Source organism: Cetorhinus maximus, chromosome 8 (genome assembly GCF_964194155.1).
Source record: "Cetorhinus maximus chromosome 8, sCetMax3.hap1.1, whole genome shotgun sequence".
Taxonomy (NCBI): domain Eukaryota; kingdom Metazoa; phylum Chordata; class Chondrichthyes; order Lamniformes; family Cetorhinidae; genus Cetorhinus; species Cetorhinus maximus.
In genome coordinates, this window is record NC_135886.1 from 48,188,574 (window position 1) to 48,206,435 (window position 17,862).

A 17,862-nucleotide genomic window follows, 5' to 3' on the forward strand; every position below is an offset into this window, starting at 1 on the left:
AGTGCTTGATTTGCTTTTTTTAATGGCCTTGTTAACCTGTGGCACAACAGCTCAATTTTAAAAGCCTCATCCTTGTTTTCAAATCCTTCCACGGCCTCACCGCTCCCTATCTCTATAACCCCCTCCAGCCCTACCAACCTTCTAGATCTATATGCCCCTTCAATTCGGGCCCCTTTCCCTCACTGAGTTTAATCAGTCCACCATCGGCGATCATGCTTCCAGCTGCCTTGGCCCTAAGCTTTGGAATTTCCTCCATAATCCTCTCTCCCTCTTTAAGTTGTTCCTTAGAAGCTTTTGCTCATCTATCCTAATATCGCCTCTGTGGCTTGGTCAAATTTTTATTGTTCTTGTTAAGTGTTTTGGGATGGTTTGCTAAATAAAAGGCAATATATATAAATGCAAGTCATTGTTATAATTCAACTTTTGCATTTTGGAACCTTTTCTTGGTGGATTCCTTTGATTTTCTGTCAATGAAATTGTGCTGCATCTCGAGTTGCTCAATTGGACAATCATCTGCCATGTCGAATGGCGATATCTCGTCTCTTTCATCTTCACCTTTAGCATCATGAGCGAAGACTTTCTCAGCCAAGATCCGTGCTTCTTCATCAAGTTCTAAAAAGGTTAGTCAGGTGGTTACTTAAAATAACGAGAAAGGTTAATTGATCAGCATTAAAATATTAGCAGTAGGAATGCGCAGAATGACTATCAGGTGCAAGTGTTAAATGAGAGATGTTTCTGTGTTCTAGGACCATAGCCACTACAACTGGACTGGGGCAACTTTTAAGCAAAGGGCAAGACTTCTTGTAGAACTGCAACACTTTTAAAATATATTTTAAGAATTAATAAAGTGGTTTTAGCAAATCATAGGAATATTTTTACCAATGAAGTGGATAGGACATCAAGTAAGGGTAGAGAGAGGAATTCGGGGAAGTGACTACAGATGTGGTCTAACCAATAGGTTTCAAGGAAGCTTTTGAAATTAGGAGTCTTACAGCAAGGTGGGAGGGGGACCGCTAGTCCAGGTTCAGAAGCAAAGATGGTATAGGCTAGAATATAGGACTGAAGGAAGTTGTGGAAGTGGAAGGGATTCATAGACAAGAACAAGAATGTGATGGGGCAGTTGAGGTGCCAACCTCCACACTACTGGTATGTTGTTTACAACTACTTCTGCTTCTACAAAAACATGAACCCAGTAAACTGCAAGACTTTGGAAAGCCAATTTGTCCAAAAACAAACCAATTCTCACCGTCAGATTATAGAATTACTATGATACAATAGAGCATTATGGAACCTACACTTACGCACATGGATTGCTTAAGGCAAATGTTAGACCAAAAGGTAAGAAATGTCAGCCACTCTGTGAAGTCAATTTGTCAAGTAACTTGTCAACTTGTTTGGTCAGGCATCAGTTGTAAACTAAAATTATATTGAAATCATACTCAGCCGCTGAATGCTTTCTGTGCTAATAAACTGTCTTCTTGTACAAGCATGTAATGAATCCATATTAAAATAACTGTTTAATCTGTAAACCTGACCAAAGACTGACAATCTGCCAATCAAAGGCATGTACTATGCAACATAAAAAGATCGTGTGGTCTTGATTAGTATCACAAGACAGCTCTAATGTTAGAATGTTTTATGAAGAACTGGATTGTTCCTCACGTTGTCTGAGACAGGCAAAGGAAACACACAATCGCTTTCTAATATCCTGGGAAATCGGATGGAAACAGGAGATGTCAGCATCTGTTCCTATTTCGCTATAAAGGCACCAGCATCACCCGCTACCCTTTCTTGCATTTAGCGCCGAAAGGAATAATTTCAAATAACTAGTTCAAAATAAATTGCTTAAATCTAAACACTAGTATTCATAAACAAGACACATCCTGTTTGACATGGCAAATCAAACCAGTAGGACAGTTTTCAGGATTCTTTGCTGCTTTTTCTTAGTTCAGCTGCTTCTTTTACTGTTCTATAGTACCAGTGAGGTAATGATGATACTCCAGCTGGCATGGGAAGTTTCAAGTCACGCCCCCTTATGCATCTTGGTTCAATTACGTCTGTCATCCTGCTGGTTCACCTGAAACAGTCTGTGGTGTCTCTTTGCAGTTTTATCTTCATAAATCCACTATTGGAGCAGGTAAACATAACTTTATTGAAAAGGAGCATTAACTGCAGTCCGTCCACCAACTATTCTTTCCAATCTCTTGCGACAAATTTTTCTTATACCTTCTGTGAATCTCCCTTTCTGTCCTTTCCATCCTCAGTTGTTAACTCTCCGACAGTAAAAGTTTCCTTTTTGACTCATATCCCAACTCTAATCTACTGCCTTATTCTATTCCACCATCCTGTCCAACCTCAAGCCTTAACTCCTCCAAGTCTGCAGGGTCCTTTGCTCTCTGGACTTCATCAAGACCAGAAGTCCCCTCAATTTCTCTGGACCATATTTTCTAATTCATACACAGCAAACATGAACCAATAAAATGCAAGACTTTGGAAAGCCAATTTATCCAAAAAACAAACCAATTCTCACTGTCAGGCTATTGAACCTAGAATTTTGCATAGGGATTACTTGTTACACTGATGCCATGTAATGTTCTAAGTCCCTATGCCTTGTCAGGTTATTATGCTGTGTTCTAAGTTTCCAAATTGAATTACTGCGTCATAATGTTCTGCAGAAAACTATAATTACATTTCAATATAATATAGATAGCTAGAAAAAAATTGAGTTCCTTAAGTACAACCTAAATATACAGGATTTCTGTTCTGAACAGGGATCAGTTATTGACTGGGAATAGTCTTGTGGCTCAGTAGGTAGCATCCCTGTCTCTGAGCCAGAAGCTCTGGGTTCAAGACCTATTCCAGGATTTGTTGGCCACCTAAGGTGTGTTCATGATGTAGTTCAAACAGGTTGAAAATTAGGCTGCTAATCTTTTCAACACTTTCCCAAAGGGAAGGAAAAAGTGTGTGAACATATCAAACAAATATTGAGAGATAATGTGAAGAGTTAGTCACATCACACAATGTCAATCAAATCTGCCCAGTAGAAACATTTTAATAAGAATTAATTAGTTGTAATTCTCTCTGGCAAATACCCACTTGTGATCAAAGTATGGATTAAACCACACATGATTACAGAAAGCAAACTGGATTCCTAACATAAATAAAAGCAAAAATACTGCGAATGCTGGAAATCTTATGCACATGGATTCCTAACTTAACGAGTCATGTTAAAGTCTCCCCTTTACGCCTCTTAAAACAGGCTCAGCTCAATGCAAGCATTTTCTCATTTCAGTCTATGGTGTAGATTCACTCACAATACTTGGGAATGTTTTGTACCTGGCTTCTTGACTTTAGACATCTTGGCTTAATTGTAGTTCTCAGTGATTTCCCTGCCTGAGGCAGAACGCAGCAGTGGTGGTTGAGTGTTGATCTGAGGCTCTTGCACACTGTTTGGTCTGCTCTTTGATTGCTACTTGATCTCACCTGGCCCTCTCCTATAAAAGGCTGGAAGTATTTATACATGTAGCTATTTCTGGAGGTGCTGTGTGATAGATACTGCTATGTAGTTACTGGGTTACCATCCTGAACTATTTTTATTAGATTTTCTCCATCATGTCAATTAGTGCTGGTTAAAGGATTTAATCTCATCAACCAGAATCAGGGTTTGAGCATGTTACCCAGGCTGACAATTGCAGGAGGGGACGTCTACCTGCAGAGGAGCGTGTGTTGGTACATGGATGGGGTTAAAGAAGGAAAAGTGGTCTCATGTTGGGAACCTGTCGTGAACCTGCTGACTTCCACATTTAACCCGTGCACCTTTTGAGTTGCCAGGAAGCTCCTAGACAGATTGGATGTATTGACAAATTAAATATGCAAAAAGGCAATAACTGAAGATTCAACTCTGCATTCTGGCTTTAACTGCCAACTCATGAGTTTTCCGAGCTGTTTGAAACCCACTGGGGTCAACAAGTCGAAAGGGCAGAGAGGATTAATGACTGACGGGCTGGAAAACATTTAAATAGTGAACCAGGACAGCTGCTTCCCTGTTGAAGTGAGACTTCTGCTCACTGGGTAGCTGACAGAAGATCAGCTTTCTGACCCAGCAACAGTGCCTCGAGGAGGCTCTTTGGGCAAGTTGTCACTGATATCTCCAACCTCTTGTAATAAGCCTCCCTGTTCAGCCCACCAGGTGGCCACACATTGTCAGTGGCCATTAAGGTGACCACAGCCCTGAATTCCTTCGCCTCTGACTCCTTCCAGCCGTATTCTGGTGACATCTGCAGGATTTCACAATCTGCCCCTGCACAAGTCAGTACATCTTATCGCCATCATCCAGGGCCACCTGCAACTTTGCAACTGATGAGGTCAGTCAGAACGAGAGGGCCCTGAGATTTCCTGCAATGGCTGGATTCCCAGAACCCAGGAAACCATAGATTGACCCCACACAGCAATCAAGATGCCCTCAGATCACTCAGAAGTATTCATAAACCGAAAGGGTCTCTACTCCATTAATGTGCAACTGGTATGTAGCCACCAGAAGATTATCATGTATTTCTGTGCAAGATATCCAGCAAACTGCTATGATGCCTTCATTCGGTGCCACTTAGATCTTCTGCAAGCAGATTCAGTGAATGGCTGCTTGGAGACAATGGATACCCTCTAACGATGTGACTGATAACACTTTGAGAAACCCTACCAGTAATACACAGGAAGGATACAGCAGAAGATGCTCAAGGGCAAGAGTGGTCACTGAGCAAGGTATTGGCTGCTAAAGATGTGATTCAGCAGTCTGCTCTGATCTGGAGGCACCCTTCCATATGCACCAGCTAGGCTCTACAGAATGATAGTTGTGTGTGCAACATGGTGAAGCAGAGAGGACTGGAGCTGCAGGAGGAGGAAGATGATAAATGCTCTGCCCCCATCAGTGTAGGAGGAGGAGGAAGAGCTGGATGTTACCAGGGTCCCTGCAACCTAGCTGTCAGAGTAGCCCAGGGTGACCTCATACAGGCACAATTCAGCGAATCCGAGGCAGCCACGTAGCTCATCAATGACCCATCAACACCCAACCCAGCCTCCCAACTCAAAGTATTCCCACAGGCAGTAATCCTTCCATTTTACTGACACCTTGCCTTCTACTCCTATCATCCCATTTACCTCAAGGTTGATGCCCACATGGCAGACGAGAAGCAACAATGGAGATGACTGGACAAAGGAGGCTTCAAATAAAGTTTATGGCACATAAGCATTTATAATGATTTTGATACATTAACAGACTTAAAAACACTCAAGTGATATCCCTAGTGAAAGTCATTTTTCCTATTACGTCTAGGCAGTACTACCCCAGTGGCTTCAGCAGCACCGGAGACAGGCTTCGCGTTCCCCTTCTCTAAAGGCTGAGATGCCTGCGGTGAATGTCCTCTGGGTTTTAGAACCTGTGAGGCCCCACCAAAAATTGCCCCACTTGCACATGTGCAGGGGCAGACTCAGTTATTAGGGCAGGATGCAGTAAGTAAGGCTCTGACTGAGGTGGGGTCGAGGGCGCAGGTGGGGAGCAATGGGAGCTCCTTGTGCAGAGCATCTGAGTTTTTCTGCATTTTCCCTCTCATGACTCACCAGCACTTCACTGCTAGCCAAGAACTGGTGCGCACTTTGCTGCAATTCTGTGAGGCGCTGGACAGAAAATGCGAGGCTTTCCTTCAACCCATTTAAACTGACAGACTGGGTGCGCAGGCCATTAGCGCATGCACTCGGCTGCCTGCTGCACCTGATGCAGGTGGGCCTCAGTTCAAAGGCCTGACACAGCACAGCACTCATGCTAGAAACAGACTCCTCCAATCTCTCTCCAGTCATTTGCATTTCTTCTAGAAAGGCTGAGACAACCTCACACATTTTCTGCTGCTGCTCCAGAATGTTCCTCTTCATTGATGATCTCTCAGGCTCAGCACCTGTGACCAGCTGATCGGAGCTTGGAGTGTCCAGCACTCTCCCATGGGGATTCTGTAAAGATGAACCTGTGTCCAGCACCTCCTCCTGCTCACATGTGATGTATTCTGGCCATGTGACAGTGTACCTATCTGTGTTGGAAGCCCAACCAAGGTGCGTGTATCTAAGCTGGTGGAGGATGCACATGAGTGGTGTGAAGGTGCTTCCTCAGACTGCATGACTTCCTCCAAGGGTTCCTCAACCTCCTCCAGCAATATCTCCAGTGTCATGGTTGAAGGATCTATGGGAGGTGACAGACACAAATTAGAACTGACAAGTGAAAATTAGCAGATAATCGTATTTCAGTTACAGGTGACGCCACATCAACATGAGTGAGAGAATGTGTGCCATGTGGCTGTGTACGATATTTAATTCTGTCACCAAGTATCTGGGAGATCCCCACCTCTCCATCTCCAATGGTCATGTACTCCAATACTCTGCTGATTTCTAGTGCCTCCTCCATAGCAGCTAGGGCGATGATTACTGGAAGGTCAGTCCTGCCGCTCCTGGAATTGTGCACCCCCTTCTCCTGCAAGGAGGGGATGCAGGGATTTTTAAGTGTGAGTAATGGATTGTAATGAGAGGATGGGCAGGCAAGATTTGTGGAGGGTATCTGTGATGAAGGGGTGTGAGATGGCAATAAGATGAGGGCGGGTGTCAGTGGTGGCTGTTCTGATGGAGATGTGAGGAGGTGCCTGGTGGAAGGGGGATAGATGGAGCTGCAAGGTGTGTTCATCTGAGCAGTGATGTTTAGCAGAAGGCTGGTGAAATCAGAGTGAAGGGGTTGGCACCTGAATATGGCATCTGTTTACCTTTCCTGCCCCGATGGGGTCATTGAACTTCTTTCAGCAATGTATCCAAGAGTGAGGGACTACATACTCCTGCAGCTCACCTCAATTCCAGCCATGCCGGCTACATTTCAAAGACTAGCCTCTCCTCTGCTAGGAAGAACATCTCCCTGTGGAGGCGGGGGGGAGGTTGTTGGGGTGTGTTGAGGGCGCTTCCACATTGAGACTCTATCATTGAGGTTGCTGCCTGTATCCTGGTAGTTGTAGTATGCATTCACTGGGACCCTGTTAGGGTTCCTGTAAATAGTGAGGCTTCATCAGTCAGTTGTGGGTTGTCATCATGAGGTGAGAGGAACTGCCCTTGACATTAAAGGCAGCAGTTAACATGTGGCATCACATTATATGTGGCATCTAGGTATCCTCGCAAAGTTGAAGAAGAGAGGAATTGGGGCAAGATTCTCCATTGGTTGGAGGCAGACCTAGCACAAAAGAAGATGGTTGTGGTTGTTAGAGGCCATCCATCTTAGCCCCAAGACATCATTGCAGGAGTTTCATAGAGTAGTGTCCATGGTCCAACCATTTTCAGCTGCTTCATTAATGACCTTCTCTTTATCATAACGTCAGAATTGGGGATGTTGATTGATGATTACAAAATACTTAGTACCATTCATGACTCTTCAGATACTGAAACAGTCTGTGCTTGCATGCAACAAGTCCTGGAAAATATCAAGTAGTAACTGGCAAGTATTTTTTTTCTTATTCTTTCATGGGATGTGGGCATCACTGGCAAAGCCAGCATTTGTCACCCATCCCTAATTGCCCTTGAACTGAGTGGCTTGCTAGGCCATTTCAGAGGGCAGTTAAAAGTCAAACACATTATTGTAGGTCTGGAAACATATGTAGGCCAGACCAGGTAAGGAAGGCAGATTTCCTTTCCCAAAGTAGATGAGTGAACCAGATGGGTTTTTACAACAATCGATTATGGTTTCATGGTCATTTGATTTGATAAAGTGCAACATCAAAAATTATTGCAGAAAATAAAAGCGCATGGGAGAGAATTATCCGCCGGTGGGGGGGGTGGTTGTGCGGGGACGGGTGTGGGTGGGCACGGACCAGATCGGTGCCACTGGTCGGGTCCGCGCCGCCATTTTACGTGTCGGGCCAATTAAGGCCTGCCCGGTGTGACGCACACCTGGAAGCGCTAAGCACTCCCTGTACGGGCGTGGGAGGGGTTCCCTGAGTCAGGAGTGTGAGGCACAGAGATGCCTCAGGGAGATAAGTTTTAAGTTTTAAAAGTTTTAATAAAGAAAAAAAAATTTAAGACACTGTCACATGAGGGGACATGTCAATGAACTTTAATGAAAAAGTGTTTTTAATTTACAAACCCTTCATGAAACCTCATCCTGGCCCTGGATGAGGTTCCATGAAAAACGCGAAGGCCACCAGGGCTCTTCACCTGCCCGCCAACGTTAAGGTTGGACGGGCAACTTTCTCAATAGCCTTAATTAGTTAATTAATGGCCTTAACAGGCCTTTGGCAACTTGGCGGGTGTGCAGCCGACTCGGCTGCGCGCCTGCCGAACTGAAACTGTCACCCTGCGTCATTTTACGCCTCGGCGAGCGGGACCCATCCCTACCCCCGCTCATCAAGCCGAGAATTCTCCCCATGGTGTAGGAGGTAACATATTGGCACGGATAGAAGATTGGCTAGCTAACAGGAAGCAGAAAGTTGGCATAAATGGGTCCTTTTCTGGATGACAGGATGTGACGAGTGGTGTGCCACAGGAATCAGTGCTGGGACCTCAAATTTTTACAATTTACATAAATGACTTGGATGAAGGGACTGAAGGAATGGTTGCTAAATTTGCTGACCTCACAAAAATAGGTAGGAAAGTAATTGTTAAGAGGACGTAAGGAGACTGCAAAGTGACGTAGATAGGATAAATCAGTGGGCAACGATCTGGCAAATGGAGTATAATGTGGGCAAATGTGAAATCATTCATTTTGGCAGGAAGAATAAAAAAGCTTTTCATCTAAATGGTGAGAGATTACAGAGCTCTGAGATTCAGAGGGATTGGGTGTCCTAGTGCATGAATCACAAAAGGTTACTATGCAGGTACAGTAGGTAATTAGGAAAGCTAATAGAATGTTATCACTTGTTGTGAGGGGAATTGGATTACAATTAAGGGAGGTTATGCTTCAGTTGTACAGGGTATTGGTGAGACCACATCTGGAGTATTGTGTACAGTACTGGTCTCCTTACTTAAAGAAAGATATAAATGCATTAGAATTAGTTCAGAGGAGGTTTACTAGATTAATACTGGGAATGGACGGGTTGTCTTATGAGGAAAGGCTGGACAGTTAGGCTTGTACCCACTGGAATTTAGAAGAGTAAGAGGCGACTTAACTGAAACCTTTCAGATCCTGAAGGGTCTTGACAGGGTGGATGTGGAAAGCGTATTTCCTCTTGTGGGTGAATCTAGAACTAGGGGTTACTGTTGAAAAATAAGGGGTCACTCATTTAAGACAGAGATGAAGAAATTTTTTTCCTCTTAGAGGGTTGTGAGTCTTTGGAACTCTCATCCTCAAAAGGCAGTGGAAGCAAAGTCTTCGAATATTTTTAAGGCAGAGCTAGTTAGATTCTTGATTAACAAGGGGGTGAAAGGTTATGGGGCTAGGCAGGAATGTGGGGTTGAGGTTTCATTCAGATCAGCCATGATCTTATTGAATGGCAGAGCCATTGAGGGGCCAAGTGGCCTACTCCTAGTTTGCATGTTTGTCACCATTACTGAGACTAGCTTTATATTCCAGATTTGTTAATTGAATTTAAATTCCAACAGCTGCCATGGTGGGATTTGAACCTATGTCCCCCAGGAAATTAGCCTGGGCCTCTGGATTACTAATTCAGTGACAGTACCACAATGCCACCAGCTCCCCTGTCTCCCCCTATTCATGGCACACAATTGCCAGGCAATGACCATCTCCAACAAGAGAGAACCTAATCATCTCCCCTTGATGTTCAATGGCATTACCATCTCCCAACATCTTATTGTCCAGAAACTGAACGGGGCCAGCCACATAAATACTGTGGATACAAGAGCAGATCAGAGGCTCGGAATTCTGCAGCAAGTAACTCACCTCCTGACTCCCCAGAGCCTGTCCACCATCTACCAGGCACAAGTCAGGAGTGTGATGGAATACTCTCCACTTGCCTGGATATGTGCAGCTTCAACAACACTCAAAGAGCTCAATGCCATCCAGGACAAAGCATCCCGCTTGATGGGCACCCCACCTCTGAAACATTCACTCCGTCCACTACCATCGACGTGTACAAGATGCTCTGCGGCAATTTGCCAAGTCACCTTCGACAGCATCTTCCAAACTCACAACCTCTACCACCTAGAGGACGAAGACCACAGATGCATGGGAATACCACCACCTGCAAGTTCCTTTCCAATTTCAATATATTGGAAATATATCGTTTTTCCCTCACTGCAGCTGGATCAGAATTCTGGAACTCCCTTCCAAACAGCACTGTGCATGTACCTACATGGACTGCAGTTGTTCAAGAAGGCAGCTCACCACCACCTCAGTTAGGCTAGCTTGTTAAGTAGAGAACTGCCTGGAGGCAATTAGGCTCACATGGGAATTCGGTGCACGGAGGGGGGAAGAGGTGTGGTGTACATATGACATCACAGGAAAACCGTAAGCTCTTTGGTTGGTAAGAAACTGCTGTTAGGGATGTCTTTAAATAGCTGTAAATTAGAAAAGCATATTATTTTTAAAGAAATAGTTGCTTAGATTTGAGTAAGAAATGCTAGGAATAAGAAGAAGTCAGGGCCAATAAGTAAGGTAATATAAGTAAACCAAAGTAAAATAAAGTTAACATAAGAGAAGTAAAGTTAAGACATGGCAGGGCATCTCATTCGTGTGGAATGCGTGTCCTGTAATATGTGGGAAGTCATGGACATCACTGATGACTTAGGCGACCACATGTGCAACAAGCCCTGCCAGCTGCAGAAACTTGAGCACCAGAGTTTGGTGTTTGAGCGGTGGCTGGAGTCACCGTGGTGCATCTGCGAGGCTGAGAGCTACATGGATAGCACGTTCAGAGAGTTGGGCAAACTACAGCTTAGGAACATGGAGGCAGGTAGGGAATGAGTGACCGCCAGGCAGTCCAAGAGACCAGGCAGGTAGTGCAGGAGTGCTCTGGGATACTGCTCGTGAATCAGTTTTTCATTTTGGATACTGGTAAAGGTGTTGGTTCATCAGAGGAGTGCAGTTAGAGCCAAGTTTGTGGCACCATGAGGGGCTCGGCTACACAGGAGGGGAGGAAAAAAAAGTAAGAGTAATAGTGATAGGGGGTTCGTTAATTAGGGGAGTAGACAGAGGTTCCTGCAGCTGTAGACATGACTCCAGGATGGTATGTTGCCTCCCTGGTGCCAGGATCAAGGATGTCACCGAGCAGATGCAGGATATTCTTCTGGGGGAGGGTGAACAGCCAGAGGTTGTGGTCCATGTTGGTAGCAATGGCTTAAGTAAGAAGGGGGATGTGGTCCTGCAGACAGAATTTAGGGAGCTAGGTAGAAAATTAGCAAGCAGGACCTCCAAAGTAGTAATCTCCAGATTACTCCCAGTGCCACGTGTAAGTGAGTACAGAAATAGGAGGATAAGGTTGATGAATGCATGGCTGGAAAGATAGTGCAGGAGGGAGGGTTTTAGATTCCTGGGACACTGAGACTGGCTCTGGGGAAGATGGCACCTTTACAAGCTGGGGCTGAGATCCTTGGGGGGCATTTTGCGAGAGCTATTGGGGGACTTTAAGATAACTTAGCAGGGGTGTAGGAACCAGGTTAGAATATTAGAGAGCAATACCATGATACACAAAATACTGGGAGAGACAAATTGCACTAGTATGGAGAATAGTAAGTTAATAGGTGGAGTCGGAGTAATGGAAAAAGTAATGAAATCTAAAGCAGGGTTACTGCATGTGTGTGAAATCACAGAGTATAGTAAATAAGATTGTTGACTTACAACCGCAGATTGCCATGCAGAATTATGATATTGTGGCAATAACAGAGATCTGGCTCAAAGAAGGGCAGGACTGGGTGTTAAATATTCCTGGGTACAAGGTGTTCAAGAAAGATAGGGCAGGAAGAAAAGGAGGAGGGGTGGCGGTATTAGTTATGGAGAGCATTGCAGTGCTGGAGAAAGAGGATGTCCCAAAGGTTCAAGGACAGAATCAATTTGGCTGGAGCTAAGGAACAAAAAGGGTGCAATTACATTGCTCAGTGTAGTCTAGAGGCCATCAACTAGTGGGAAGAATGTACAGGAACAAATCTGCAGGGAAATTACAACGAGATTCAAACATTATAGAGCAGTTATAAAGGGGGACTTTAATTACCCAAATGTAGACTGGGATAGTGGTAGGGTAAAGGACAGAGTGGGCAAGAGTTCCTAAAGTGTGTTCAGGACAATTTTCTACAGCAGTATGTGTCCAGTCCAACAAGAAAGGATGCACTGTTGGACCTGGTTCTTGGAAATGAGGTGGGCCAAGTAGATCAAGTGTCAGTGGAGGAACATTTAGGAGATGGTGATCATTGTATCATAAGGCTTAGGATGACAGTAGAAAAGGACAATAGACAATCAAGAGTAAGAGTAATAAACTATGGAAAGTGAACATCAATGGGGCAAGGCTGGGCCAGATAGATTGGAACCAAAGGTTGGCGGGAAAAACTAGCTGAACAATGGGCTACCTTCAAAACAGAAATGGTTCAGGCACAGTCAAGGGACATTCTCTCAAAATGAAAAGGTAGGGCATACAAATCCAGAACTCTATGGATGAAAAGGAGATAGAAATTAAGATAAAGAAGAAAAAGTGTGCTGATGACTGGTGTCAGGTTGAAAATACAATTAAGAACCAAGCTGAATACGGAAGGTTCAGAGGAGAGGTGAAGAAGCAAATAAGAAAAGCGAAGAGGAATTATGAGAAAAGACTAGCAGCCAACATAAAGGGGAATCCCAAAATCTTCCATAGGTACAGAAATAGTAAAAGGGTGGTAAGAGGAGGAGCATGGTCCGATTAGGGACCAAAAAGCAGATTTCACATGGAGGCAGCAGACATGGCTGCAGTATTAAATGAATACTTTGCATCAGTCTTTACCAAGGAAGCAGATGCAACCAAAGTCATGGTGACAGAGGAGGAAACTCTGTCACTAGAAGGGCTCAAAATTGATAAGGAGGAGGTATTGGATAAACTGTCAGTATTTAAAGCTGACACGGCACTGGATGAGATGCATCCAAGGATATTGAAGAAAGTGAGAGTGGAAATTGCAGGGGCACTGCTCATAATCTTTCAGTCTTCCCTAGACTCAGGGGAGGTGCCAGAGGACTGGAGAATTGCAAATATTATGCCCTGGTTCAAAAAAGGTTGTAAGGATAAGCCCAGCAATTACAGACCAGTCAATTTAACTTCGGTGGTGGGGAAGCTTCTAGAAACAATTATTCAGGATAGAATTAATAGTCACATGGAAAAATGTGGGTTGATTAGGAAGAGCCAGCATGGATTTCTTAATGGAAAATATTATTTAACTAACTTGGTGGAGTGTTTTGAAGAGGTAAAGTGAGGTACCCTGTCCCTTTAAGAGAATGTAATTGTACTGATCACATGTCAGCACTGATGAATCACTGTACAGTGCGGGCAACTGGGAACTGGAAGTCTAGTTCTGGAGGTTTCTGAGTGAGCACGTATGATCTGGTGCTCTGCCCAATGTCTCAATAAACCGTCACTGTTTATTCTTACATCAGTCTCTCCCCGTTATTAATTGCAAGCAGCAGTTGATGAGAACACAGGGAGGCTTGCAGATAGAGTTCGGTTGGCCAATGAACTCATCCACCCAAGACATAAAAGTAGCGACGAGGATAAAAACATTGCAAGGCCCCTGGGTGTAAACCCACAAGTCAGGTGAGCAAAGCATCGGAAAGAGCATCTGTACTTACAATGTAAAATAGGTGACAGCTGGCAATCAGAGCAGAAAGCAGTGCTGCAGTTTAAAAATAAAAAGCAACCCTGCAGAATCACGATCATGGGGATCCGGCCAAAACTCAAAAACCCAGCAGAGAAAAGCCGACAGCTGCAGAGACAGAGTTTTAAAAAAAGGTAAAAGCAAAAAACTGCAGATGCTGGAAATCCAAAACAAAAACACCTGGAAAAACTCAGCAGGTCTGGCAGCGTCTGTGGAGAGGAGTACAGTTAACGTTTCGAGTCCGCATGACTCTCCATCCTCAGTTGTTAACTCTCCGACAGTAAAAGTTTCCTTTTTGACTCATATCCCAACTCTAATCTACTGCCTTATTCTATTCCACCATCCTGCCCAACCTCAAGCTTTAACTCCTCCAAGTCTGCAGGGTCCTTTGCTCTATGGACTTCATCAAGACCAGAAGTCCCCTCAATTTCTCTGGACCATATATTCTAATTCATACACAGCAAACATGAACCAATAAAATGCAAGACTTGGAAAGCCAATTTATCCAAAAAACAAACCAATTCTCACTGTCAGGCTATTGAACCTAGAATTTTGCATAGGGATTACTTGTTACACTGATGCCATGTAACATTCTAAGTCCCTATGCCTTGTCAGGTTATTATGCTGTGTTCTAAGTTTCCAAATTGAATTACTGTGTCAAAATGTTCTGCAGGATACTATAAATACATTTCAATATAATATAGATAGCTAGAAAAAAATTGAGTTCCTTAAGTACAACCTAAATATACAGGATTTCTGTTCTGAACAGGGATCAGTTATTGACTGGGAATAGTCTTGTGGCTCAGTAGGTAGCATCCCTGTCTCTGAGCCAGAAGCTCTGGGTTCAAGACCTATTCCAGGATTTGTTGGCCACCTAAGGTGTGTTCATGATGTAGTTCAAACAGGTTGAAAATTAGGCTGCTAATCTTTTCAACACTTTCCCAAAGGGAAGGAAAAAGTGTGTGAACATATCAAACAAATATTGAGAGATAATGTGAAGAGTTAGTCACATCACACAATGTCAATCAAATCTGCCCAGTAGAAACATTTTAATAAGAATTAATTAGTTGTAATTCTCTCTGGCAAATACCCACTTGTGATCAATGTATGGATTAAACCACACATGATTACAGAAAGCAAACTGGATTCCTAACATAAATAAAAGCAAAAATACTGCGAATGCTGGAAATCTTATGCACATGGATTCCTAACTTAACGAGTCATGTTAAAGTCTCCCCTCTACGCCTCTTAAAACAGGCTCAGCTCAATGCAAGCATTTTCTCATTTCAGTCTATGGTGTAGATTCACTCACAATACTTGGGAATGTTTTGTACCTGGCTTCTTGACTTTAGACATCTTGGCTTAATTGTAGTTCTCAGTGATTTCCCTGCCTGAGGCAGAACGCAGCAGTGGTGGTTGAGTGTTGATCTGAGGCTCTTGCACACTGTTTGGTCTGCTCTTTGATTGCTACTTGATCTCACCTGGCCCTCTCCTATAAAAGGCTGGAAGTATTTATACATGTAGCTATTTCTGGAGGTGCTGTGTGATAGATACTGCTATGTAGTTACTGGGTTACCATCCTGAACTTAGAAAATATTTTTATTAGATTTTCTCCATCATATAAATTAGTGCTGGTTGAAGGATTTAATCTCATCAACCAGAACCAGGGTTTGAGCATGTTACCCAGGCTGACAATTGCAGGAGGGGACGTCTACCTGCAGAGGAGCGTGTGTTGGTACATGGATGGGGTTAAAGAAGGAAAAGTGGTCTCATGTTGGGAACCTGTCGTGAACCCGCTGACTTCCACATTTAACCCGTGCACCTTTTGAGTTGCCAGGAAGCTCCTAGACAGATTGGATGTATTGACAAATTAAATATGCAAAAAGGCAATAACTGAAGATTCAACTCTGCATTCTGGCTTTAACTGCCAACACATGAGTTTTCCGAGCTGTTTCAAACCCAAAGGGGTCAACAAGGCGAAAGGGCAGAGAGGATTAATGACTGACGGGCTGGAAAATATTTAAATAGTGAACCAGGACAGCTGCTTCCCTGTTGAAGTGAGACTTCTGCTCACTGGGTAGCTGACAGAAGATCAGCTTTCTGACCCAGCAACAGTGCCTCGAGGAGGCTCTCTGGGCAGGTTGTCACTGATATCTCCAACCTTCTGTAATAAGCCTCCCTGTTCAGCCCACCAGGTGGCCACACATTGTCAGTGGCCATTAAGGTGACCACAGCCCTGAATTCCTTCGCCTCTGACTCCTTCCAGCCGTATTCTGGTGACATCTGCAGGATTTCACAATCTGACCCGCACAAGTCAGTACATCTTATCGCCTTCATCCAGGGCCACCTGCAACTTTGCAACTGATGAGGTCAGTCAGAACGAGAGGGCCCTGAGATTTCCTGCAATGGCTGGATTCCCAGAACCCAGGAAACCATAGATTGACCCCACACAGCAATCAAGATGCCCTCAGATCACTCAGAAGTATTCATAAACCGAAAGGGTCTCTACTCCATTAATGTGCAACTGGTATGTAGCCACCAGAAGATTATCATGTATTTCTGTGCAAGATATCCAGCAAACTGCTATGATGCCTTCATTCGGTGCCACTTAGATCTTCTGCAAGCAGATTCAGTGGATGGCTGCTTGGAGACAATGGATACCCTCTAACGATGTGACTGATAACACTTTGAGAAACCCTACCAGTAATACACAGGAAGGATACAGCAGAAGATGCTCAAGGGCAAGAGTGGTCACTGAGCAAGGTATTGGCTGCTAAAGATGTGATTCAGCAGTCTGCTCTGATCTGGAGGCACCCTTCCATATGCACCAGCTAGGCTCTACAGAATGATAGTTGTGTGTGCAACATGGTGAAGCAGAGAGGACTGGAGCTGCAGGAGGAGGAAGATGATAAATGCTCTGCCCCCATCAGTGTAGGAGGAGGAGGAAGAGCTGGATGTTACCAGGGTCCCTGCAACCTAGCTGTCAGAGTAGCCCAGGGTGACCTCATACAGGCACAATTCAGCGAATCCGAGGCAGCCACGTAGCTCATCAATGACCCATCAACACCCAACCCAGCCTCCCAACTCAAAGTATTCCCACAGGCAGTAATCCTTCCATTTTACTGACACCTTGCCTTCTACTCCTATCATCCCATTTACCTCAAGGTTGATGCCCACATGGCAGACGAGAAGCAACAATGGAGATGACTGGACAAAGGAGGCTTCAAATAAAGTTTATGGCACATAAGCATTTATAATGATTTTGATACATTAACAGACTTAAAAACACTCAAGTGATATCCCTAGTGAAAGTCATTTTTCCTATTACGTCTAGGCAGTACTACCCCAGTGGCTTCAGCAGCACCGGAGACAGGCTTCGCGTTCCCCTTCTCTAAAGGCTGAGATGCCTGCGGTGAATGTCCTCTGGGTTTTAGAACCTGTGAGGCCCCACCAAAAATTGCCCCACTTGCACATGTGCAGGGGCAGACTCAGTTATTAGGGCAGGATGCAGTAAGTAAGGCTCTGACTGAGGTGGGGTCGAGGGCGCAGGTGGGGAGCAATGGGAGCTCCTTGTGCAGAGCATCTGAGTTTTTCTGCATTTTCCCTCTCATGACTCACCAGCACTTCACTGCTAGCCAAGAACTGGTGCGCACTTTGCTGCAATTCTGTGAGGCGCTGGACAGAAAATGCGAGGCTTTCCTTCAACCCATTTAAACTGACAGACTGGGTGCGCAGGCCATTAGCGCATGCACTCGGCTGCCTGCTGCACCTGATGCAGGTGGGCCTCAGTTCAAAGGCCTGACACAGCACAGCACTCATGCTAGAAACAGACTCCTCCAATCTCTCTCCAGTCATTTGCATTTCTTCTAGAAAGGCTGAGACAACCTCACACATTTTCTGCTGCTGCTCCAGAATGTTCCTCTTCATTGATGATCTCTCAGGCTCAGCACCTGTGACCAGCTGATCAGAGCTTGGAGTGTCCAGCACTCTCCCATGGGGATTCTGTAAAGATGAACCTGTGTCCAGCACCTCCTCCTGCTCACATGTGATGTATTCTGGCCATGTGAC

General features: G+C 44.5%; 1 protein-coding gene across 1 annotated transcript in view; it reads right to left on the bottom strand.

The window, feature by feature from the left end:
• The window catches only part of ampd1 (adenosine monophosphate deaminase 1 (isoform M)), a 61,083-nt gene extending 57,725 nt beyond the window's left edge, over positions 1-3,358 (bottom strand). The window contains exons 1-2 of the mRNA XM_078546795.1: positions 3,337-3,358; positions 438-612 (exon numbers count right to left, since the gene is read on the bottom strand). Coding sequence (XP_078402921.1) covers positions 438-612; positions 3,337-3,358 — 197 coding nt within the window. The remainder of the gene's footprint in view (positions 1-437; positions 613-3,336) is intronic.
• Positions 3,359-17,862: the final 14,504 nt, after the last annotated feature.